Here is a 26,823-nt window from a genome sequence, read left to right as displayed (position 1 = left end):
GCAAGTATGTTTTTTTATGCAACAATGTATTTCAAAGGCATTTGAAAACTCTTAAGAAGACAGGTACAGTGATGTAACACTTGTTAATGTTGCCATTAAAATTTTTTTCAAAAGTAGTTGAGAAATGTGTAAAAAAATGAAAGCCAAGGCAGTTGGATTCAGCTATTGCAGTTTCATCAACATCAAGAGTTGCTTTCATGTCAGGCTTTGTCATTATTTGCAGCAAAAAGATAGGCCTATGTTACTAGGATACATTGTATTTCCTGTTTCAGTTAACTGTCATTGTCATAGTGCCTTCTACCCAAAAAAAAACCTTTAATTTAGAAAAGAGATGGTAATCACTAAGGGTCAAGTCCAGGCTGTAAGAGGAGTGCTCAAAGACTACGGCCGTAAACTGCCAAAGAAAATCCTTTGACAAAACAGCACAAAGCAGGAAAGTAGTATTGCAAAAAAGCACCACAGTACCACTGGACAACAGCCCTTGCTGTTTGTTTTGAACTGTGCATAATAGTCGATGAAGGCTCTGACAATAGGCCACTATATTTATGGTATCTTCTCTATGTCTTAGGTCAACGAATAGTATGCCCTTTGATACCAAAATACTGTGGCCATAACATTTTTGGTCCTCAGATATTGTTTGGCTTTTTTTGATTTTGCTCGGGATTGTGAATGATACCATACCATTGACTGGAACTTTGTTTCTCCACATCCTCGTTTCCCACAGGCAGCTGGCACAAGTGGTGAACACTACTGGCCTTGCTTGCGGGGTGCAGGCAGAGCTTAAAATTTCCAGTGTCGAGTGGTGGTGTTTGGTTTGGAGTCGGGAGGACAGTGCCAAACAGAGGCTCCATTGATTTTGTGACAGTCTTTGCTGCAGATTTTCCTGCATTATGAGGTTGAGGACTATAGGATGCCCTTTGGTAGATGAGGGGTGCACTACACAAAGGAAGCAGCTACTCCGGTAGCAGAATACGTATGGAGTGCACATATCTCCTCCCCCACCCCCGTTTGTTTTTTCAGGCTAGATAATAGTTCGACGTAGGGCTCTTGATTAAATATCGATATTTTTTCCAAAAAATATCAATATACATTGGTGATATATCAATATTGAGTGCTGATATTTTTATTTTATATTATTTTTTTCACATTTTTTGGTAAATATTTGAAATTGTTCTTTTGAAACTGATGTAGATAATTGTACTTTCACTGCGTGAAGGAGTTTTACTACTTTTTGAGCTTTCATCACATCCAGTCTTTCTCTTTGACCCTGTGAAGCAAGTATAGGCAGCACAACGAAGAAGTCCAATTGCACTGCGGGTTCGCGATGTGAATGGAATAACAAGGTTTCCAATGTGAAAACATAGCACACCAGTTGCATTAAAAATTTTTTTTAATGTGTCTAGTGTGCTATTTCTTCACATCAACATTCTTCAAAAACAGTTGCTGAAAATGATGAACAAAACCCCAAATGACAAGACTAGTCTTTGCAGTGAGCTGAGACATGTGATGTGAAATGCTGAGGTAATCAGCACTTGCTGCTACCAACAGAAACTGGAATGTTCAACTTCACCACAAAATTCTGACACTAAAACTGCTAGTTTTCTGGTGTGTACAGAAATTAAACCTGGGAATTTGACACGAGATATTTCGGACAAATCTGACATGTGACAAAACCAAATGACAGACCCATCAGACAAAGTTTTTTGTGCCACTTCCACGCAGTTACCATCATTAGCAAAGTTGTTAATGCAAAGCGTGAATGCGCATCATTTTCCTTTCAATTCTTGCTCTAAGAGGGTATAGGCAGGCTGCTAACTTGTTGATGTACAGGATATCAATAATAAATCTATATCTAAATATACAGCTCTAAAACCGGCAATATATTTACAATGTGCTGCTGACATTTTTATAGGCTGGTTCATTGATATTTTTTCTGGCGATGTATTGATGGCCAATAATGGCTGCCCCCCCCCATCCCCCCCCCCCTTTTTTTTTAAATATCAGTATATTGGATTCCTGATTTTTTAAAAATATCTGTAGTCCTAGTTTGCTCCCCAGTCAATACGTACAGAACGAAATCTGATGACATACAAGGTAGAGACATTTCCAATGTCAAAATTTTAACAGTAAATTGCTGAATCATTTGAAACATATTTACTAAATTTACTGCCCTCCTGGAAAGGTATTAGACTCTAGAAATACTAGTAACTGAGAGTAGGATGAAACTGAAATAGAAAGATGCAAAATATTAAATGAGACATAGCATGCATATCAAAAAGATATGTTAAACACCGCAAGGAGGGGGTGCGTTCATTGCAACTGCCAAAAATATTACATCTAGTGAGGTATAAAATGAGTCTAAATGTGACTTTGTCTGGATGTGAGTAATAATGCTATGTGAACAAAAATTAATAATTGGATGTTTTGAAAATCCACCCAATTCTGATGTAACAGTTGCAGTATAATTGAAAGAGAGTCTTTCCACACTAGTGTGGAAGAATGCTGATCATTACATATTAGGTGGAGGTGATTTCAACCTAATGAGTTTAGACTCGGGTATGTACGGATTCATTGCAGGTGGTATGGACAGATAGTCTTGCAAAAAAGTTCTGAATGTTTTCACCATAAACTGCTATGATATATTTTATATCTTGTAGCAACAAATAGGCCTTATTGACAGTGTTAATACAGAGGTAGTGATCAGCAATCATGAAGCCGTCATAGACATGAAAATTATTAGGGCGTTAATAATTCCATCAAGAAGGTTAATGCAAGACATTGCGCATAAACAGTTGTTAGCATTCTGCTTAAACAATGAATGGGACATAGAGTAATTATGGGCAAGTATGAGTAGTAGTACGAGCGGAGTAAGCAAGAAATTTTGAAAATCAGTGATTTTTGCACTCTTTGTTCGAAAAAACACAGAAATGTTGACAGGCAAAACTCACTAGAAATTCATGCATCCATAAGAAGAGATGCGCAAAGCACACAACAACTTCTACTGTTCTACTGTCTGGTATTACAGAAAGATCTTCCTGAGAATCCTGGAAAAATCTGGTCTTATATAAAAACACTAAGCATGTCAAAGGTTTATATTCACTCACTCATAGACCAGTCAGCTGGGGCAATAGAAGACAGCAAAACAACAACAAAAGTTTAAGATCTCCCATAAAAAATCATTCAAGCAGGAGGAGCACACAAAATTGAATACCACACTCTCTTTCTTATGGAGGACACACAAACAGGCATCAAATGAATTGAAAAACAGGTGAAAGATTTGAAAACAAATAAGTCACCTGGTCCAGATGGAATTCCAATTCAGTTTTACAGAGTGTGTTCCTCAGCACTGTCCTCATACTTAGCTTGCGTTTATTATAAATCTCTCACCCAGCACAAAGTCCCAAGAGACTGAAACAGAATTCTTCAGTATATTCTAAGTTTGAATATAATAAATTTCATTGGGGGAGGAAAAAAGAGCTTATTTCCACAAAGCAATATGAATTTAGAAAGCAGTGCTTATGCAAAACATAACATGCCCCTTTTTGCATGACGTCCAGCAAACCATGGATCAGGGGAATAGGCAGATTCCATATTCCTACTTTTCCAGAAAGCATTTGACACAGTGCAGCACTGCAGGTTGTTAATGAAGATCTGAGCTTGTGGAATATGTTTCCAGATATCTAACTGCCTCAAAGGCTTTTTATGTAACAGAAACCAGTTGTTATCCTGGATGACAAGTGGTCATCAAAACAAAGGTATCATCAGGAGTGCCTCAGGGAAGTTGTAATAGCTCAGCCAGTCTTATTAGTACAAAAAAACTATCCCAAAAGATCTCTATTTGTATATTAAAAAGACTCATATTTCTAAGTTACTCAAAGAAAAATGTGTACAATTTCATGCAACAGATATTTACAAATTAGAAATGATTTGAAGACTACAAATAATGGTGACCCGCATAAATCTTGTGGAATACGACATCAGTATTGTGACTGGTGTATTACATACTGCCATTTAATTTCACAAACAACAAAAAACTTAAGCATTCAACAGTAATGTCGTGTCCTGAAAAGTTTCTTTTACAAGTCAGTGGCCAAAAAAAAATATAGTTATCTACTTTTGTTGGTGAAACACAATTAGTAGTATGCAACATGTAGCACTATTTGTTTTAGTCCTTGTAATTTATAGGTCCTTTGACATCACACACTAAGGTGAGAAAGAAAAACAACTAGGCTAATTAAAGAAAAACAACTAGGCTAATTAAAGAAAAACAACTTGGCTAATTAAAGAAAAAACTTGGCTAGTAAGTGAATAAGTTCAAGGATTCATTTATTGAGGAAAACATAGAATTCACTAACTGTTCTCTTTTAAGCACTTCTAAGATAATTCTGTGAGTGTCCCACAGTAAGATTCAGTGATAGCTTTACTGTTAGAATAGCAAGTAATAACAGTGTGTTCTGTGTTCAACAGCCCTGTTACCATTGTGCTTAAAAAAACTGAGTTCTGAAGATCACAGGCCCTCATGTAAGTAATTACTTTCCACCTGCTAGCCACAAATATCCACTGGTATATATTTATTCTTTATGCCATATTATTACAGGACTAGAGAGAGAGAAAATCTTGCTTTGTTAGTGTTGCCATTATCTTTATTTATTTTTATTTACACATCAAGTTTCATAGGACCAAATTGAGGAGCAAAACTCCAAGGTCATGGATCGTGTCAGCACATGAAATTACAACATAAAAGTAATAACAGATACAAATAAAAGTATATGAACTCAAAAAAAGTTAAGCCATAAGTTTAAGCAAATTTAATCAACAATATAACATAAGAATCAGCTTAATTTTTCACGGAAGTTCTCAATGGAATAGAATGAGTAACCCATGAGGAAATTCTTAAGTTTCAATTTGAAAGCATGTGGATTACTGCTAAGAGTTTTGAATTCTTGTGCTAGCTTACTGAAAATTGATGCAACAGTATACTGCACACCTTTCTGCACTAGAGTTAAGGAAGTGCAATCCAAATGCAGATTGGATTTCTGCCGAGTATTAACTTAGTGAAAGCAGCTAATTCTTGGCAATAAGCTGATATTGTTAACACAAAATGACAATATAGAATATGTATATTGAGAGGCCAATGTCAGAATACACAGACTAGTGAACAGGTGTCAACAAGAGGTTCACGAACTTACACCACTTATTGCCTGAATCGCCAGTTTCTGAGCCAAAAATATCCTTTCAGAATGGGAAGGGTTACTGCAAAATATAATACCATATGACATAAGCGAACGAATATAAACAAAGTAGACTAATTTTCACGTTGAATGATCACTTACTTCATATACTTTTCAAACAGTAAAAATGGCAGCAAGAAGTCTTTGAACAAGATTCTGAACATGGGCTTTCCACGAGTTTACTATCTATCTGAACACCTATAAATTTGAACTGTTCAGTTTCACTAAATATATGCCCATTCTGTGAAATTAAAATGTTGGGTTTTGTTGAATTGTGTGTTAGAAACTGTAAAAACTGAGTCTTACTGTGATTTAGCATTAGTTTATTTTCTACAAGCCATCAACTTATGTTATGAAATGCACTATTTGAAACCGAGCCAATGTTGCACACAGTAACCTTTACTAGCAAGCTAGTGTCATCAGCAAACAGAAATATTTTAGAGTTACTCATAATATTAGTGGGCATATCATTTATATAAATAAGGAACAGGAGTGGCCCCAACACTGATCCCTGGGGCTTTTCCCATTTTGACCGTATCCCACTCACACCCCGCATCACAGTCATTCTCAACACTGTAAATAATGACCTTTTGCTGTCTTTTGTAAAGTCTGTGTGACCTTATTCCATTTACAGAAAACAACAATACTTTGAACACTCTCTCTCTCTCTCTCGCGCTCTCTCTCTCTCTCTCTCTCTCTCTCTCTCTCTCTCTCTCTCTCTCTCTCTCTCTCAACACAGTGGATCATTATACACTCCTGGAAATGGAAAAAAGAACACATTGACACCGGTGTGTCAGACCCACCATACTTGCTCCGGACACTGCCGTCGAATGGCGCTAGCTGCGCAGCATTTGTGCACCGCCGCCGTCAGTGTCAGCCAGTTTGCCGTGGCATACGGAGCTCCATCGCAGTCTTTAACACTGGTAGCATGCCGTGACAGCATGGACGTGAACCGTATGTGCAGTTGATGGACATTGAACGAGGGCGTATAGTGGGCATGCGGGAGGCCAGGTGGACATACCGCCGAATTGCTCAACACGTGGGGCGTGAGGTCTCCACAGTACATCGATGTTGTCGCCAGTGGTCGGCGGAAGGTGCACGTGCCCGTCGACCTGGGACCGGACCGCAGTGACGCACGGATGCACGCCAAGACTGTAGGATCCTACGCAGTGCCATAGGGGACCGCACCGCCACTTCCCAGCAAATTAGGGACACTGTTGCTCCTGGGGTATCGGCGAGGACCATTCACAACCGTCTCCATGAAGCTGGGCTACGGTCCCGCACACCGTTAGGCCGTCTTCCGCTCATGCCCCAACATCGTGCAGCCCGCCTCCAGTGGTGTCGCGACAGGCGTGAATGGAGGGACGAATGGAGACGTGTCGTCCTCAGCGATGAGAGTCGCTTCTGCCTTGGTGCCAATGATGGTCGGATGCGTGTTTGGCGCCGTGCAGGTGAGCGCCACAATCAGGACTGCATACGACCGAGGCACACAGGGCCAACACCCGGCATCATGGCGATCTCCTACACTGGCCGTACACCTCTGGTGCTCGTCGAGGGGACACTGAATAGTGCACAGTACATCCAAACCGTCATCGAACCCATCGTTCTACCATTCCTAGACCGGCAAGAGAACTTGCTGTTCCAACAGGACAATGCACGTCCACATGTATCCCGTGCCACCCAACGTGCTCTAGAAGGTGTAAGTCAACTACCCTGGCCAGCAAGATCTCCGGATCTGTCCCCCATTGAGCATGTTTGGGACTGGATGAAGTGTCGTCTCACGCGGTCTGCACGTCCAGCACAAACGCTGGTCCAACTGAGGTGACAGGTGGAAATGGCATGGCAAGCCGTTCCACAGGACTACATCCAGCATCTCTACGATCGTCTCCATGGGAGAATAGCAGCCTGCATTGCTGCGAAAGGTGGATATACACTGTACTAGTGCCGACATTGTGCATGCTCTGTTGCCTGTTTCTATGTGCCTGTGGTTCTGTCAGTGTGATCATGTGATGTATCTGACCCCAGGAATGTGTCAATAAAGTTTCCCCTTCCTGGGACAATGAATTCACGGTGTTGTTACTTCAATTTCCAGGAGTGTATATGCAACTGTATAATGACATTTACCATTAACATTTACAAATATTAGAAATACTTATACTATCATTTACATTCAAGAAAATTTCATATTTGACATTACGTAATTCTCATATAGCTGTAAAGCACGCTAATAATGCCATAACAGTTCATAGTTCTCTAGCTCAGTAAAGGGTTCTTAAAATGCCACCTATCAGATGCTAGCATTACTTGTAAACTAACTTGCACCACTTGTTACTTACAGGACTCTTATCTATCAACTCCAACATTTACATCTCACACTAACCTCATGCAGAAAATGAAAATTAATTATAATTTGTCAGTACATATGCCACTGACATTCACTCAAGAGTACTCCATTCTGTTAATCTTATAATAAAAAAATATATATGTGACTCCTAGATACATCACAAAGTGTAATATGAATTCTATTGTTCTCTATATACTTCAGTGATCTGGCGGGCAGAGTAAGCATCAATTTGTTACTCTTTGCTGATGGCAGTGGGCTTGGACAGATTTTCTATTTGGTCTGATAGATGGTAACTTGTTCTAAATGTAGAAAAAATGCAAGGTAATGAAGATGAGTAGGTAAAACAATCCCATAATGTTTGAATACAGCATTAGTGGTAAGCTACTTGAGACAGTTACATATATTAAATATCAACCCATAACATTGCAAAACGATATGAATTGGAGGGAGCACATAAGGTCATTTGTAGGAAAGGTGAATGGTAGACTTCAGCTTATTGGAGCTATTCTAGGAAATTGTGGCTCATCTATAAAGTAGACTGTTTACAGAACACTCGTGCAACAAATTCTTGAATATTGCCAGAAAGTTTGGGATCGTCCATAGCTCAGATTAATGACGCAATTAAGGTGCATACAGCTAGAATTGATACCAGTAGGTTTAATTAGCAAGGTAGTATTGCAAAATGCTCCATGCACTCAAAGGGAATCCCTAGAGGGAAGAAGACAGTCCTTTCACAAAACTATTGACAAAGATAATAGAACTGACATTTGAGATAGGCTCAAAAATGATCCCACTGCCATCAACACATACTGTGTATAAGAACTACAAGGACAAGATAAGACAAATCAGGGTTTGTAAGGAAGCATATACACAGTCATTTTTCTCTTGCTCCATTTGTGGGTGGAACAGGAAAGGGAATGATTAACAATGGTACAGCATGCCCTTTGCCACGCACTGTATGAGGGCTTGTTGCATATATATGTAGATGTAAATGTTAATAAAGAACTGATCATCAAGTTTTAGGAAAGCATGCATTTAGTACATAAATAGCAAAATGTCTATCCATTTTGTTCCCAATCATTGATTTGAATTCATCAATCACAGCTGAAGGTCAGCCTATTTGTTATTTACCAAGAATATTCACTAATCTGCCATTAAACATTGCACATTATTTTTAAACTGAAGCTACATTCATCAGACTTCCATAAACCTGAATTATCTGTTTGCAAATTTGGCAGTATGAACTCTTTTCCATTCAGAAACTATATTACACTACAAACCAAAGACAAATCACACAAATAAACAGTTACCCGGCACTTGAGGTGATGGCCTGGTCAAAGATGGGAGAGGGATGCATTGAAAGGAAGGTTCAAAATGAAGAAGAGAAATAAACTGAATTTTGATTGTATTCTGAAATTACAGGCTACATAAGGGCTCATCCAGGACAGACTGTGACGTCATCTGCCAGTGTGAGTGTGAGTTGGAAACAGGGATAGGAAGAGTTAGAGTAGGTGGTTCACGATCAAGCTAGTAGGTGACAGGTCAGGGAGAGCACGGAGAGAGGTAGGCTGCAGGAAGCCGTCCGCATGGTCTGGAAGCTGAAGTACAACAGAGCGACTCAACTGCGTTCTATTCCCCAGGATACGGCTAGCAACAAAAACTCCATGACCCTTTTCTCACGCCTCTTATTGGCAGACACGTGGGGTTGGTTTATTCAGTACAGTGGTGGCATGACGCTTGTTTACTGAACATAGCACTGGAAATGTGTGATGTTGATGCTATGGTTCTCACAAGTTCATAGATGCTACAGTACCTCACAATAGAGCTTGGTTGTAAAATACTGAAAAAGAAATAAAATTTTTGTTTTGAACTCTAAAAAATTCCCAGACTGTTGGATACCTTGTAAACAGTAAACGACTTCTGCTGCTCATTATTAGTGTCATACTGGAGCCAACAGTTCACAAGGTCTATCATATGGCAATGGAGGTGGTATGAGAATTGAGCAGCACGGTCAAATCAAAACATTCTTTACTTTTGGAATGACCTTCATATGTAACTTAAAGCACATCACCAAATTATTATTCACAACAAAAAGCTAACCTTTCTTATTCTACTTGAGGGTATTCCCACAGGCAATTTGAACGTTTTGTCGAACAATAGTGATGCATCTTCAAGTTTTTTCCTTTTTGCTTCTGCTGTTTGTAGGCCTTTTGCTTCAGCTGCCCTCTTTCGTTTCCTAGTTTTTGGTTGAAGGTTTGCGCTGTCCATTTTTTTTGCCAGTTCTGTGGAAGGGTGCAATAATTTAGCAAATATCATGTTAACTTATTAACTTAAACTACAGACAAGACTTTAACTATTGGTATTAAGGAAGCCAGTTGATTAAAGCATTGTACTGACTTTCTAGGCAGTTTATATAGGAAGTAAAAATTAATTCAGGAAATACTATACATCAGAGAATAAGATTACAACAGAAAACAACAATAAATAGTCACTGTGTTGCTTCTGATGTCACTGCGATTGCCCATGTTGAAAATGAGCCTAGAAATGAAAGATGCTAAATATGAATATTGAACACCCTGGGTGGAAACCAGTAATGGAAGAAATAAAAGTGGAAGGCAGGTTGCTCCAGGCACATGTGCCATACAGGGCAGTGCTCCAGCACTGCCCCATATGGCACCAGTGCCCATCAGCTCACCTGTGGGCATGTGCAAGTAGTGTAGGCTACTTGTTAGGTGTCCTTACTGCACATGTTCTGCACATATACAAGCCAATTGGTCACCCCTGCCTGTAGGTGCTCACCCATCGCAGTATGATTGCGTAGGCTCCCTGTATGTCATCTGGTTGCACACCTCTGCCCACTGCAGTCTGATGGAGTTGACTGGCCGGGGGAAAATAGAACAGAGGAAGAGGAAGACAGTGACAGGAGAGGAGTGTGTGAATGTAGAATGAGTGAATGAGACTCATGGGAAAATGGATGGAGGTGGGACAGGACCTAGCAGGTCATCTACATACAGGTGAAGAGAAGCTCATGATGGCACAGGTTGTGAAGCAGCCATTTAAATGTGTGTTTGTATTAGTTGTATCCGAAGGAGAACATTGTATAGTAGGTTAGCAATAGTAACATTTATAACAATAATGGGAATACCTGAATGGAACAATACATAAATGAAAGGAAAAGCAACCACTCACTCACAGCGAATCAATGCTTGGAGCACAGAAACACGTAACAGAAAACAGCATTCACAACAGCTTTTGAGCACTAGCTCTTTTCTCGAACACAGCCACACAGACACCAAACTGCACACTCCTGTGACCAAGGCCAGACTAATTAAAAGAGACAGGTGACCCTGCAGCTGCACAAGATGAAAAGAGTACAGGGGGTGCCACAGAAAGAGATGTAGGAAGAGGGAGAGGGGGAAAAGGGGGGGGGGGGGAGAAATGCGAAGATGAAGAGAGAAAAGGTGCTTTTGTGTGTGTGTGTGTGTGTGTGTGTGTGTGTGTGTGTGTGTGTGTGTGTGTGTGTGTGTGTGTGTGAGAGAGAGAGAGAGAGAGAGAGAGAGAGAGAGAGAGAGAGAGACCATGATCATAGGGAATGTTGATATATAGGGAAGTGATGTTAACACTGGAGATTTAAGCCAGGGGTATCTCGAGAGAACAGGATGATTTAGAGAGAGAATTTTCACCTGTGTAGATCAGAGAAATGTGCACTGGAAGGGATTATCCAAATGGCCCATGTGACGATGCAGCTGTTCAAGTTATTTGTGTTGTGGTGTGCAATGTGACTGGAAACTGGATGGTCCACTTGCAGAACATACTGCACATCACAATACAAATGATTTAAACTGCTGCTTCAGCATGCATGCCATCTGGGTACTCCTTTCAAGCACAAGTTTCTCTGAATTATGCAGATGGATATTGTCTCTCCAACACATCTTTTGCTCTCAAAATTCCCCTGGTTTAAATCTCCACTAACCTGTTCCCACTGCTTCACCCGTCCTTTTTCCTTTCTCTCTTCTGTTCATACTACTTCTCCACCGTCTAGTTCATGCACTACTTTCTACCCCCCCCCCCCCCAAACGTGGGCATTCTCTCTCCACCCTCTCTACTGTAAAATCTACTCTTTTTGTCTTGCTGTGTGACCATGGAGTCACCTGTCTCTTTCCCACTACTCTCTCCTTGTGACTCCCCTACCCTCTTCCCACTTCCATCAGCTCAGGTAAATGCTTTCAGTAAGTGAGTATCAGTAATTGGTCTTTGCATGGTCACAGAAGTGTGCATTTGGATGTCTGTGGGATTGTGTGGGTGAATGTGTGCTTTTGCTAGAAAGAGCTAGTGCTTGAAAGCTACTGTGAATGTTCTTTTCTGCTGTGCATTTCTGTGTTTCACATGTTGGTCTGGTATAGGTGAGTGCTTGCCTTTTCCTTATTTTACGTAATATTAAATGGAACTAGAATATTTGGAAAACAATGTAAAAATTATAAATTAATTTCAGTGTTTAGTATTTTCATATTAAATTGTACTCTTTTATAGCTTGCAAAACAGAATTATTTGAAGAAAATTTAACAGTTTATTTTGATTTAATACTAAATTAGCTTTTATGTGAAGAAAGGTAAAGTGTAGCTTAATTTGTGATGACAGCAAATAAAGATTCATATTGTTCCCATGTTTTAAATAGTGGCACTATTATTTTACACACAAAGTCTGACAGAAGTCCTCAACTATTTTCAAGCAATGTCTTCTACATCCTCCAAACTGAATACAAGCAAGCTTACCAGCAGTTTGTGTTTGAGGTAAATTTTGCTGCTTTGATTCAATGAGGTTAAACAAAGATTTCAAATCATCTGTGAGGAATGAGTGGCCAATTAGAAATGTTTTTTGAAACTGTGGAGTCCATTGGTGATGCATCAGGAGTCTCTCTGTTACCGGACTTTTGTTTCCAGGTAGTTGTGTGGTTGGATGATGAAATATATCTTGAAGTTCATCTGGAAACAAACATTAGATTTTTTTTTCCACTGTGAATGAAAATAATTAGATTACACTGATAACTAAGTTAAAATAATAGCAGAAAAAATCAGCCCCAAAATCAGTACTGTAATATTCCTTCAAACCAGCATAAGCCAACCATTTGGCAACATGCTGAAATTTTAGAACTAAAAGTTTAGGCTACAGCCTAGACAAACCATGGAATTTTAAAATGTGTGCCTCAATCATTTTAGCAACAGTTAAAATAAAATCAAGATCCTCCCCTTTCAATGAACAGCTGCCCTCCAGTCAGATTAGATTAGATTAGATTAATACTTGTTCCATAGATCATGAATACGACACTTCATAATGATGTGGAACGTGTCAGGTTAATGAAAGATGTCTGTACAAGATATTACATTACACAAAATATTGCATGACACTAATGTCAGTTAGTTTTTTTTCCCTCCCTTAATTTATATCTAGAAATTCAGCCAATGAGTAGAAGGAGTTGTCATCTAGAAATTCTTTTAATTTATTTTTAAATGTTGGTTGACTATCTGTCAGGCTTTTGATGCTGTTTGGTAGGTGACCAAAGACTTTTGTGGCAACATAATTTACCCCTTTCTGTGCCAAAGTCAGATTTAACCCTGCATAGTGAAGATCATCCTTTCTCCTGGTGTTATAGCTATGCACACTGCTATTACTTTTGAACTGGGTTGGATTATTAACAACAAATTTCATAAGTAAATATATATACTGTGAGGTTACTGTGAGGATCCCTAGATCTTTAAATAGATGTCTGCAGGATGACCGTGGGTGGGCTCCAGCAATTATTCTGATTACACGCTTTTGAGCAATGAATACTTTTCAACTTAACGATGAATTACCCCAGAATATGATACCATACGAAAGCAGTGAATGAAAGTAGGCATAGTAAGCTAATTTACTGAGATTCTTATCACCAAAATTTGCAATAACCCTAATAGCATACGTAGCTGAACTCAAACGTTTCAGCAGACCATCAATGTGTTGCTTCCAGTTTAACGTTTCATCAATGGACACACCTAAAAATTTTGAAAATTCTACCTTAGCTACAGACTTCTGTTCAAAGTCTATATTTATTACTGGAGTTGTGCCATTTACTGTACGGAACTGTATATACTGTGTTTTATCAAAATTTAAATAGGACATTCACTCAGTTAAAATATAGCTTAGTGAAATATTTATGTCATAAACACAACAGAATGGTGCACCCTTCAGTAAGAGTGCCACGCCTCATTCCAGATGGCAGCACTATACAAGTGATAAATCAAAGTCATTTCATTCTAACTTGGTGAATGGAAATAGGAATGCAACACCTGGGTAATTACTCCCACTGTCTGCAGATGTCCTGTTTTATTTTCAACCATCCCTCTTCTGAGTCACTCATGACATAACTCAACAATGAGATGAGAAACAAAAAGAGGCATATCATTTTGTTCAACTTTGTATCCCGTGAAGATCTCTTTTGCTACAGTGTCAACTTTTTCCTTTCTCTGAATGCCAACATGCTTTGATACGCAATTGAATGAAATGCGCTTCCCTGTCTTTCCTCTAGGAAATGGGAGTCGTGCATTTTGGGCTGTTTCATTTGGTGTTATATTTACTGACGAGCATGGAACTCCCCACATAATTGGTGGAGATAAACTACTTCCTTGTTCATATCTTATCTGCTCTTGTGTCTGCATTTCTGCAGCAAAGATTATTAATTCACTAATGGGGAGGCTTCTGAAGAAGTTGTCACAGAAAACAACTGAATGATCCCCTATTCATAACCAAATGTCAAAACTGTGCAGACACTGTAAAATATTATTAAGAACTTACATGAAAACAAAATTAAGAGTGGTTTCTTTTCTAAAATATCTCCAAATTAAATCTACTTTTGTCCTTAGCAAGAATACTCAGAAGCATCAGATAATCCACAGTGGAACTGAACTCACACTCTAAGATGCTATGTTCCCAAGTGTCTTAATTATCTCCTCCAATTCTCCATTTCATGACTTGGGAAAAAATTTTTATTTAGGGAGATTTGGTCCTTTCCAGGCTTCATGGAGTCATATTGAAATAAATTATCTTTGAAAGTAAGAAGCTGCCTTGTCTCTCATATTAATATCAAAAGAGCAATGTCAATTTCTTTAGTAGTCCTTGTGAAGAACCTGAGCCAACTTCATAGCCGAGGATGCTAACGCATGGCTGTGTGCTTGGATTTAACTTTGGAGGAAGCAACTTCAGATCACAGCCAGAGGGGTGGAAACTATCACTATTATTACCCTGACAAAGGGAGGAGAGGTCATGGCATCATGGGAGATGTTTCCCGATCACCAGATTTTGCACCAATGACTGGATTAAATTCCAAACCTCCCTGCAGTGTCTCATGGAGTGATTGCATGTGACTGTTGATGGTGATCCATCTGTCGGATGAATATGTTCAGCTCGGCTGTCCACTTGGTGCTATTCAAGAGGAGTGGCCTGTGCACCAGCACTGGGTATCAACCTCTTCCTTCTCTAATCATCATCATCATCATCATCATCATCATCATCATCATCATCGTACAGGGTTGGCAAAATAAACTAGCCCAGCAAATATTGTAAATATGACTAGTGTTGGATTGACCCTTGTTAATTAATATCATTGAAGATGCAGGAAATGGCTACCATTGATGTTGAAGAACCAGAAAACTCCTGATTCCACTAAAAGCCATTGGCAGAACTCAATAGGCAAAAATTTGACAGGACAATTCACTTGTGGATAGCAGTAAAATTTTTAGGGATACAGATGCAGGTCGTTTTTGATAATGTTTGGACAGAATTATCTCTTACTTCTCACTTGCACAGATACTCTTGAGCAATGTTTTCTAGTGTTTGAACTCTTTTAGAATAGTTACAGTTTTTATTTGCTACAGAGCCCATTTCACACTATTTTGCCCCTAGGCTTCGCACTACAGACCTTTTCTGAAGGTTTTGCCAAAACACTTAAAGTCTTAAGCAAACAGTTCCGCACAAATTTTTGATTAACTGCACTTTATGTAACAATCGACAATGAATGTTTCACTGAGAGAACCATTTTGTGTTGCGTTCAACAGGTCACTAAATATATATGATGCTTTTACTCACTCAAAAGTAATGACACAGTGAAGTACTCGGGACAGAGCAGGCTGTTCCAGCCCAAGAGCTCTGCTGTGAGCACCTGGGCACCTTCAGATAGGAATGAGTAAACGGCTCATGCACAATGCCACAGGTGGACACTGGCTGGGCAAGCAGCTTTCATGAAGCACTGTGCACAAAACACTGGCCAGGAAGAAGACCATGTACAAGGCAATACCGGGTAACTGATTATAATTAACAAAACATTAATATTAGACAAATATATGAACATTTTGTTTAGTTTTCAGAAATACATTTCTGTTTATTCACGATTAATGAAATATTGGGTGTCAGTTCTTGAGCTGCCACAAGATGCACAATACTCTTAAGTATTGGATCACGCAGCTGGGATCTTTCTGCAGTTTTTATTCTCTTCATTATAAAAGACAGTTATTCACAACAGTAGATTAGATTAGATTTACTTTCATTCCAACTGCTCCATAGTGAGGAGGCCCTACAGGATATAAAATGTGTCACAAAAACAATAATACATGACAAATATTTACAACTAAAACAAATAAGATAATGTACCCTCCACAGGTCCCAAGTAGAATTATTGTCTTCTTTTTTAATTTTTTTTAATGAACACTCATTTACTAAGATTCCATTACTGCACTGAATTTTACAAACAAAATGTTTTTTATTATTTATAAGGCAATAAACATATAATAGAACTACTACAATACTTATTTATCATGAACACATTACTACACTGAAATTGTGCGGAAGACACACACACAAAATCAGTTGGTTCTACTGAGAAATTCATCAGTGGAGTAGAAGGAATTGGCCACCAATAAATCTTTTAGGTTTTTCTTAAACTAAATTTCATTGGTTGTTCAGCGTTTTATGCAAGTTATTGAATATTTGTGTATCTGAAAAATGTACACTATTTTGTACAAAAGTAAGTGACTTTAAATCCATGTGAAGATTATTCTTATTTCTAGTACTGAGTCCACGAACTGAGCTGTTGGTTTGAAAAAGTGATATATTTTTAATGACAGATTTCATTAAGGAATAAATATGTTGGGAAGCAGTAGTTAGTATCGCTAGTTCATTAACAGGCCTCTGCAGGATGTTCTTGAGTTCACACCACATATAACTCTCATTGCACATTTTTGTGCCCAGAAAACATTATCTTGGCTTGATGAAATACAGCAAAAAATAATCCTATGACATTAGGGAGTGAAAGTAAGCATAGTATGCCAGCTTTTTCATTTTTATACCCCCTATGACTGACAGAATTTGCATTGCAAATAGAGATTTGTTTAGATGCTTCAGCAGTTTTGTGCCAGTTGAATTTATTACGGAGCTGTGATCCCAAGAATTTAACACTGTCCACTTCTTATATCTGCTTGTCATCATATGTTAGGCATATACTCATGGGACACCCCTTACAAGTTCTGAAATACATGCAGTGTGATTTTTCAAAGTTTAGTGACAAAGAATTGGCTAGGAACCAGTGATTAATGTCCACAAATATTTTATTAGCCGACTTTTCTAAGACTACACTTGATTTGCTATTTATTGCAATGTTTGTATCGTCGGCAAACAAAACAAACTTGGCATCTGGTAATGTTAATGATGGAAAGGTTATTGATATACACAATAAAAAGCATGGGCCCTCATGTGGAACCTTGTCGGATCCCAAATGTAATTAGTTCCCAGTTGGATGACGCTTGATAGCTTAATACATGTCTCTTTTCTAATGACACCCTTTCTTTCCTGTCAGAGATATAAGATTTGAACTATTTTGCAGCATTTCCTGTTACACCATAATATTCTAATTTACTTAAAAGGATATTGTGATTTACACAGTCAAATGCCTTTGACAGATCACAAAATATATCAGTTGCCTGCAATTTTTTGTCTAATGAATTAAGTCCATTTTCACTGTAAGTGTAGACAGCCTTCTCACTATCAGAACTCTTTAAAAATCCAAACTGCGACTTTGACCATATGTTATTTGTGATAAGATGGTTATAAAGCCATTGTACATAATCTTTTCTAAAATTTTTGAGAATGCTGGCAAAAGTGAAACTGGATGGAAATTTGACGCTATTTCTTTATCTTCCTTCTTAAAAATTGGCTTGACTTCAGCATATTTCAACCATTCAGGAAATATTCCACTGATAAATAACTGGTTACACGGATAGATTAATATGTTACTTAACTCAGAATCACACTCTTTCATTAACTTTGTTGCTATTTCATCATACCCACTAGATGTTTTTGATTTTAAAGATTTTATGATGGACATTACTTCTGCTGGGGTAGTGAGGGTCAAACTCATATTATGGAAGTTACTTGAAGTGTCTGGTCTGAGGTATCACATGGCAACATCTACAGAACCTGACAACCCCATCTTTTCAGTAACAGTTAAAAAAAATTGTTAATAAGTTCTGCAACACTATAAACATCTGTCACCAATGTATCATTTACTCTTAATGCTATTTGCCCCTCTTCACGTCTAGTTCTACCAGTCTGCTCCTTCATTATATCCCACATTGTCTTTATTTTGTTATCTGCTATGACTATCTTTTCCTTGTAATATATTTGCTTTAACTTCCGTATTACAGTCTGTATTATTTTCCAGTTTGTCTTATAATGTGCTATAGCATCAACATTAGAATGGTTTTGGACTGACAGATACAGTTTTCTTTTTGTTTTACAAGTTACCTCTATTCCTTGAGTAATCCATGGCTTCTTTGTAGATTTTGCTCTAAGCGTGGTTAGTTTTGGGAGAAAACAGTGTTCAAATAAGGTAGGCACTTTATCAGCAAAGTGTTATATTTTACTTTCATGCCATGAGCACTGTAAACATCACTCCAGTGAATGTCTCTGAGGGGTGTCCTAAAATAATCAATTTCTGGCTTATTGATTAGTCTCTTGAATTTGGATTTAACAGATTATATACCCTGTTCAGTATTAACATTTAACTGAAGGAACCGCATGTCATGGTCTGAGAGGCCATTGACTACTGGTTTTATAATACAAAGGTCGTCCACAAAGTAAGTTCCCTTTATATTGCTATATGCAGCAGTGCTACGATCGCAGTTCCGAGCACACGCGGCAGTTACTCTGACTCAGGGAAAATAAATGTACACCATTTTCAGATCACTGCTGCTGGTGTGTGCTTTGTAGTGCTTCTTTATAATGTCAGCAGTAATAGAAAATGTCACCGCATGTGAAATCAGATTTGTGATTCATTTCCTAAATGCAGGGAAAGTTAAACCAAAGGAAATTCATCAGCAAATCTGCAAGGTTTATGGAGAAAATCCTATGAGTGATTCAGTGGTTAGAAGATGGGTCAGACTGATCAATGAAGGACATGATCAAGTGCACGATGAAGAACAAAGTGGACGACCATCTGTGGTTACTGATGAACTGGTTCACACAATTTAAGAGAAGATTGAGCACAACCGTAAGTTTACACTTAGTGCACTTGCTATGGAAGTTCCAGAAATCTCACGATCATTAATTCATGAAATTGTTACGGAAAAACTGAAATCTAAAAAACTTTGCTCATGTTGGGTACCCAAAATTCTTACTGAACAACACAACAGATGGGCAGTACACTTCAGTTTTTGACACGCTACAATGAAGAAGGTGATGGTTTTCTTTCTCGTATAGTTACGGGGGATGAAACTTGGGTATCGTATGACACCCTGAAACAAAACAGCAATCAATGGAATGGAGGCACACTTCATCCCCAATGTAGGTCAAGCCTAAGCAAATCTTGAAACACCGAAAAGTCATATGCACCATTTTTTGGCACAGAGAAGTCATTTTGGTGATTGATTTCTTACCACGAGGCCAAACAATCAATGGTTACTGCAAGACCATTAAGAAATTGTGCCGCATAATACAGAATAAGCGCCAAGGATTACTGTCAAAAATTTGTTTTTTCTATGATAATGCCTGATCTCACATGGCAAATGTGACCAACCAACTCTTACGGGAATCTCACTGGGATGCGTTTGACCATCCTCCGTACAGCCCGAATCTTGCTCCTAGTAACTTTCATCTCTTCTTACACCTAAAATCTGTCCTTGGTGGTCAACACTTCAACGATGACGATGAGCTGAAAGAACATGTTACCGCATGGTTGAATACACAGGCAGCACTCTTCTATGAAGAAGGCATACAAAAACTTGTGCCACACTATGACAAGTGCCTACAAAATTTCAGAAGCTATGTAGAAAAGTAGTTTAACAGTTGTAGATTTTTGTACAATAAGTATTTTTTCTGTATCTGTACGTTTGTTTTACGTAACCAAACAGAACTTACTTTGTGGACATACCTCGTATAATTTTGTTCACTGGACTTTTCTATAAAGATGTTATCAATGGCAGTTTGTGATCAATTGGCTACCCTAGTTGGGAACTTTACAGTGGGAATTAAGGAATTAAGTTGAATGATAGTGTTACTAATTCAAATAAGTTCTAATTGGGAGAGTCTTTAAGGAAATCTACATTGAAGTCACCAGCAACCACTATTTCTTTGTTTTTGGTTGTTAAATGGGCCAATACAGCTTCAAGGTGGTTTATGAACAGATTAAAGTTACCTGCAGGTGCTTGATATACACTTAATATTATGAAGAATTTTTTATGAAATTCTACTTCTGTTTCAGATGCTCCCATATGCTGCTCAAGGAAAAATTTATGACTGTCTACGTTCTTAAATTTATGACTGTTCCTGATGAATGTGGCAATTTCTCCATTTCTGCTCTACAAAAGTGAGGTGCTAACTTAAATCCTGTAACACTTAAAAGTTCTATACCAGTGGTCACATGATGTTCGGGGAGGCAGATTATGTCAACTGCATTCCTGTGTAATCTGGAAAAGTCTTCTGCATGAAGATCACAATACAATGTTACCAAATTCATGGTGTTGTAATATCTGTCCTTGAGCAGTGTGCTGTTTGGCAAATCTACACTCCTGGAAATGGAAAAAAGAACACATTGACACCAGTGTGTCAGACCCACCATACTTGCTCCGGACACCGCGAGAGGGCTGTACAAGCAATGATCACACGCACGGCACAGCGGACACACCAGGAACCGCGGTGTTGGCCGTCGAATGGCGCTAGCTGCACAGCATTTGTGCACCGCCGCCGTCAGTGTCAGCCAGTTTGCCGTGGCATACGGAGCTCCATCGCAGTCTTTAACACTGGTAGCATGCTGCGACAGTGTGGACGTGAACCGTATGTGCAGTTGACGGACTTTGAGCGAGGGCGTATAGTGGGCATGCGGGAGGCCAGGTGGACATACCGCTGAATTCCTCAACACATGGGGCGTGAGGTCTCCACAATACATCGATGTTGTCGCCAGTGGTCGGCGGAAGGTGCACGTGCCCGTCGACCTGGGACCGGACCGCAGCGACGCACGGATGCACGCCAAGACTGTAGGATCCTACGCAGTGCCGTAGGGGACCGCACCGCCACTTCCCAGCAAATTAGGGACACTGTTGCTCCTGGGGTATCGGCGAGGCAACTGTCTCCATGAAGCTGGGCTACGGCCCCGCACACTGTTAGGCCGTCTTCCGCTCACGCCCCAACATCGTGCAGCCCGCCTCCAGTGGTGTCGCGATAGGCGTGAATGGAGGGACGAATGGAGACGTGTCGTCTTCAGCGATGAGAGTCGCTTCTGCCTTGGTGCCAATCATGGTCGTATGCGTGTTTGGCGCCGTGCAGGTGAGCGCCACAATCAGGACTGCATATGACCGAGGCACACAGGGCCAACACCCGGCATCATGGTGTGGGGAGCGATCTCCTACACTGGCCGTACACCTCTGAATTCTTCAAGAATATGAATTTTGCGCCCTCTGAAATTGCCGTCGAGGGGACACTGAATAGCGCACGGTACATTCAAACCGTCATCGAACCCATCGTTCTACCATTCCTAGACCGGCAAGGGAACTTGCTGTTCCAACAGGACAATGCACGTCCGCATGTATCCCGTGCCACCCAACGTGCTCTAGAAGGTGTAAGTCAACTACCCTGGCCAGCAAGATCTCCGGATCTGTCCCCCATTGAGCATGTTTGGGACTGGATGAAGCGTCGTCTCACGCGGTCTGCACGTCCAGCACGAACGCTGGTCCAACTGAGGCGACAGGTGGAAATGGCATGGCAAGCCGTTCCACAGGACTACATCCAGCATCTCTATGATCGTCTCCATGGGAGAATAGCAGCCTGCATTGCTGCGAAAGGTGGATATACACTGTACTAGTGCCGACATTGTGCATGCTCTGCTGCCTGTGTCTATGTGCCTGTGGTTCTGTCAGTGTGATCATGTGATGTATCTGACCCCAGGAATGTGTCAATAAAGTTTCCCCTTCCTGGGACAATGAATTCACGGTGTTCTTATTTCAATTTCCAGGAGTGTAGTTGCATTTCTGAAGGAACAATATCTGTTACAACTGGAAACGGAGTGCTAAACAGGTTTAATTCATTTGGTAGGCATTGCATGTCCTGAAACCTTACCTCAAAAATTTGAGTAAGTTGTGTGATAATTTGTTGATAATCAGCACAACTTGTTTCCTCAGGCAACTGAAGAAATTAAAAACACTCGAAAAAAGCTAAATTCCCATTACCACGTTGTCTTTCAAATAGACAAAATTTGTCCATGAATGCATTACTCTTATTGCACACATTAATCATTAATAGATCCTTTCCTTGAAATGACATATTTAAGCTGTTTAAATGTCTTGTGTTGTTAGTTAGGAAGGCCAAACCTGCTTCCAATGTCTCATCGCTGAATGATGGTTGCCCCTCTCCTTTCATTTCCACAAACAATGCAATTTATTTCTGAATTAAGAAAAATACATCGAGAACTTTGTCTCTGCTAAGCCACTGTACTTTGCAGTGATAAGGAATATCACCACAGACTGCTTCCAGGTTGTGCAAAAAGCCTTTGAAATGTTGACACCAAGGTGCCTTACAAAATTTACACACTTCACCATGACCTTCATGATGTTGGCACATTTCACACTTTCAGCACAAAGGGCTTCCTGGTGCTCAAAACAGTGTGATATTTGTTTCCATAATTCTGTCTTCATTTTTTACTTCAGACAAGTCAGGAAACCTTGTTGGCTCCCAACCATTTGGGGTGCACTGTATATTGTCACAGAACAGAGCGTTTCCTATGGCAAGCACACGTTTTCTACACACACTAACAAACAACCTCAAATGTTTTATGACCTGTGGTTAAGTATTCCATCTGTATCATGTCTAATAGCTCCTCAAAAATCTGTAGTTCTGAATTAATTCCCCTCACAAATATTGCAAGCTGAGCAACATCTGTGGTTCCATCAAGGGTTAATGAAAAAGCTATATAGGCCTGGCATGTCTGTTTCAGTTGATTTTTCAAATCTTTGCCCATATCTCGGATCTGATAAGATACTGTTTGCTCGGAGAGGTACATTCCTTCATATTTTATAACGTCTGCTAGTGCCAAGCACTCTACAATGGCGAGAAGGCATGACTCCACCAAGGGACCCATTGAGGAAAGTGTTCCAGTTGTTGCAATGATGTGTGCAACTTTGTAGCCTACTTGAAGGACTGCATCACATGTATCTTTGTTGATGCCAGCAATCTACAATAGTTGCATACAACGTATGTTATAAACAAAATCAGTACATATACAGAGTGTGCAGAAGAAGTATGTATTCATTTGTTATATTTATTTATTTGGCATCAGATTCACCTGTTGCTGAACTTCGCCCTTCAGTGTGACAATGAGTTTCTTTCTTGCATTACTGTCCAGCTCATTGTACTGCATCGCGTGACAAGACATGTAGTGACACTGTATATTATACTTATTCATCGTATTTGGAACTTTATGATACACAAGACAGTGAGGTAACCCATCTTTCTCAACAAAAACCATTCTTCCCAACTTGGCAAAAATGGCAATGGGCTGGTTCTAGAACTCGTTGTCATCACTACATCCACTACAAAGCACAAGACATGACATGTTGTGAAAACAACCAATTGGTGCACTGAAGTCAGTGTTTCCACCATTTCCTGTGATGGGCAATTCTAATGTTCATTAAGAACAAACAGTATCCCACCAATCTTATAAATATTTTGCAGGGCAGCTTTATTTTACTTACCCCCTACAACATGCTGTAAATACATTCATTACAGTAACCTACACTCAATAAATACACTCCACACACAGCTCTCAAACATCACAAGGAAAGGAGCCATTGTGTGTGAAGGAAGAAAAGCCTTTCTAATTAGGTGTCTGAACCTATCGCTCGGTATCTCCCAGCTGACAATGCCATATGATCCTTTCTTTTTGTGAGGAACCTCAACAAGCTATGAAGAACTGAGCAGTTATGATTCAGTGTCGTATCACAAGCCTCAGACAGTGCCAGATCTAACTCCCACATAGAGAATGGGCAGTTAGAAGCATTGCTACTGATGGAATTGGAGTCACAATTGTTCCTTTCTATGTCTGTTCTGAAACAGCAAAAAGCTAGATCCAGGTTGTTGTTATTAGCAGTAATTTGAGTCAATGCTCAGCCTTGTGCTGATTAATAACTCTCGAATTTTTGTGGATACTTTCATTCTCATTACAGTACCCATAGTTCACCTCCTATTCCTTATAAATTCCTTCTGAAAGTACAAGGTTATTAAATACAATAAACCAATTTCTTCACTGTAGCTATGTTTACTGACTATTGTCATGAAAATCAACTCTCATATGGAATAAATTCAAAAAGCTTTGTATTGTTGCGGCTGCACTTCAGATTTCTGCTACAAGAGTGCAGCAGTGAGCAGTTAGGCATGATGGTGATAGGCTTTGAGAAAACACATGTTGTGCTTGAAACACACATAGCTCACAGCAGTTGATGAACGGAGTAAGCACATAGCTAATCATTCCACAACCAACCGTTTGGACGATCTTAAGGAAACGAATGAAGCTGAAGCCTTACTGCTTATAACCACTACAAGTCCTGAATATTGATGACAAAGTCAGACTTTTGAACTTTTGACACAGTTACAACAGCTTATGGAAAAGGAAGGGTTTCACGAGAAACTCACAATCAGTGATGAAGCAACATTTTTTGAAACTGGCACAATGATCAGGCACAATGCGCGAATCTGGTGGAAGAGAAGCCCCACTCTATTGTGGAGCATTTTCTACATTCACCAAAAGTTAGTCTACTGTGGAGTCTCAATATTTAAAGTTTACAGTCTCTTTTTCTTCTGCAAACAGACCTCCATAGGACCTATGTATCTGCACATGCTAGGAAATTGGCTCATGCCACAATTGGAGACCAACAGTGTGGACTTCATCTGACAACAGGCCGGTGCTCCACCTCATTTCCAACACGTTTTTAGTGAAGTCTCAAACAGGAAATTGAGAAACCACTGGATCAGTTGTGGTGGGGTTGATGATCATCAATTCATTTCATGGCCTCCACACACTCCCAACGCAACCCCACGCAATTTTTTGTTTGGGGTTATGTAAAAGATTTAGTGTTTATGCCTCCTCTACCAACAGACCAAACAGAATTATGTGCTCATATCAATAGTGCTTTTGAACAGATTGATAGGGACATGCTGCACTGAACATGGAAAGAATTTGATTATTGACTTGATATCTGCAGAATCAGTATGAAACCACATATGAAGCACTTGTAATATGTCAAAAATATATTTAGGATTTTCTGTGTATGTGCGAACCCTTGTGGCAATATGTCAAATAATAAATCTACAGCACATCTGTGAAATCACTTCAATAATTCATTCGAAGAATTCTTGGGATGATGTTGCATTTCTCGCTTCAGTAATTTACAATATGTTACTGTCACTATCCTGAAGGTGACGTTTACAACAGTAAATTTATGCCTGAATCTTTACTGTGACACTCAACTCATTCTTTATTCAACAGCATCACTCCACACACAGTCACTGATGCATAACTGGTGTGGTGCCATGATCCATTAATTATTGGTCACTGGCTTGATGTTCAAAGAGCTTCAGTTAGCTGTGCAGCTTAACAACAATGACAACAACAATGTTTATTTGTTCATAATAACTTTATGAGCTTGGATTTCATAACATCTGCAACAATAATATTATGTCATAAAATTCTGAATACATACAAAGAGTAGCACTTTAGATATTATTACACAAATATTTACCACCACTAATATCCTGCAATACATAAAATGTGTCATCTCACCTTTTAGTAACATTTAAGAGTAAATTCGTAGTCAGTAGCGCAGTTGTCATTTCTTTTGAACAGCCAGCTACGCAGCTCAGTAAGGAGCCAGCCTTCACTGATGACACACCAGGGGAGTAGCAAGTTGATATTTAGCTTTCTCTGTGTGCTTTTATAATTAATTCCTCACATTAGTAGTATTAGGATGAATAGGATGTGTGCATACAGGATGTGGACACAAGAGAAACCAGCCGAAGATAGCAAACAGATGAAGACTTTTTGGCTGTTGTCAGCCATCTTCAAACTGCCAGCTCAGGTTGTAGCAGTAGTGGAGAATCTGGTACATCACCTGGACAACCTGAGGTTGGCTTGTTTCAATCAATGGTCCTGCTGCTGAAGTACCTAGCAGCGTATATGATGTAGGGGTTCCGTCCTCATTCATGTAGCTTGAGATAGAGTGTGAATGTGGAGGTTGGTTGTCTGGCTTCATCCATTCACCCTGTGAGTTGACAGGTGGCCACACTTTCAGTAGGGTTTAGGCAGGCACATGAGGACACAAGTTTGCTAGTTATTGGCAGCTCCAATGTTAGGCATGTTACACAGTCACTTAAGAAAATGGTATTCAAGGCTGGAAAGAAATCCAGGGTGTGCTCGGTTTGTCCGCCATGGGGCTTCATGTGGAGGAGGCCCTCCCTGCAGCTATTAAGAGTGTAGGATGCAGTCATCTGTGAGTTGTGGCTCACATCAGCTCCAAAGACATGGAGAGAAGTCTTCCGAAGTAAGAGTGATTTCAGGTGTGACACAGGGGAGTGTCATAGGACTGTGGCTATTCACAACATACATAAATGACCGTTTGGATGACATTGGAAGTTCACTGAGGCTTTTTGCAGATGATGCTGTGGTGTAAATGAAAAATAGTACTG

The 26,823-nt window shown here is 39.6% G+C and overlaps 1 protein-coding gene across 1 annotated transcript in view; it reads right to left on the bottom strand.

Moving 5' to 3' along the window:
* LOC126298489 (Fanconi anemia group M protein-like) overlaps positions 1-26,823 on the bottom strand; it is a 238,262-nt gene that overhangs the window by 37,283 nt on the left and 174,156 nt on the right. Inside the window, exons 18-19 of the mRNA XM_049989825.1 lie at positions 12,348-12,557; positions 9,676-9,857 (exon numbers count right to left, since the gene is read on the bottom strand). Of these exons, the coding sequence (XP_049845782.1) occupies positions 9,676-9,857; positions 12,348-12,557 (392 nt within the window). The remainder of the gene's footprint in view (positions 1-9,675; positions 9,858-12,347; positions 12,558-26,823) is intronic.

Source organism: Schistocerca gregaria, chromosome X, assembly GCF_023897955.1.
Source record: "Schistocerca gregaria isolate iqSchGreg1 chromosome X, iqSchGreg1.2, whole genome shotgun sequence".
NCBI classification, from domain to species: Eukaryota; Metazoa; Arthropoda; class Insecta; order Orthoptera; family Acrididae; genus Schistocerca; species Schistocerca gregaria.
The sequence above is the reverse complement of the archived record's forward strand: the minus strand, read 5'-3'. Positions and strand labels throughout refer to the sequence as shown.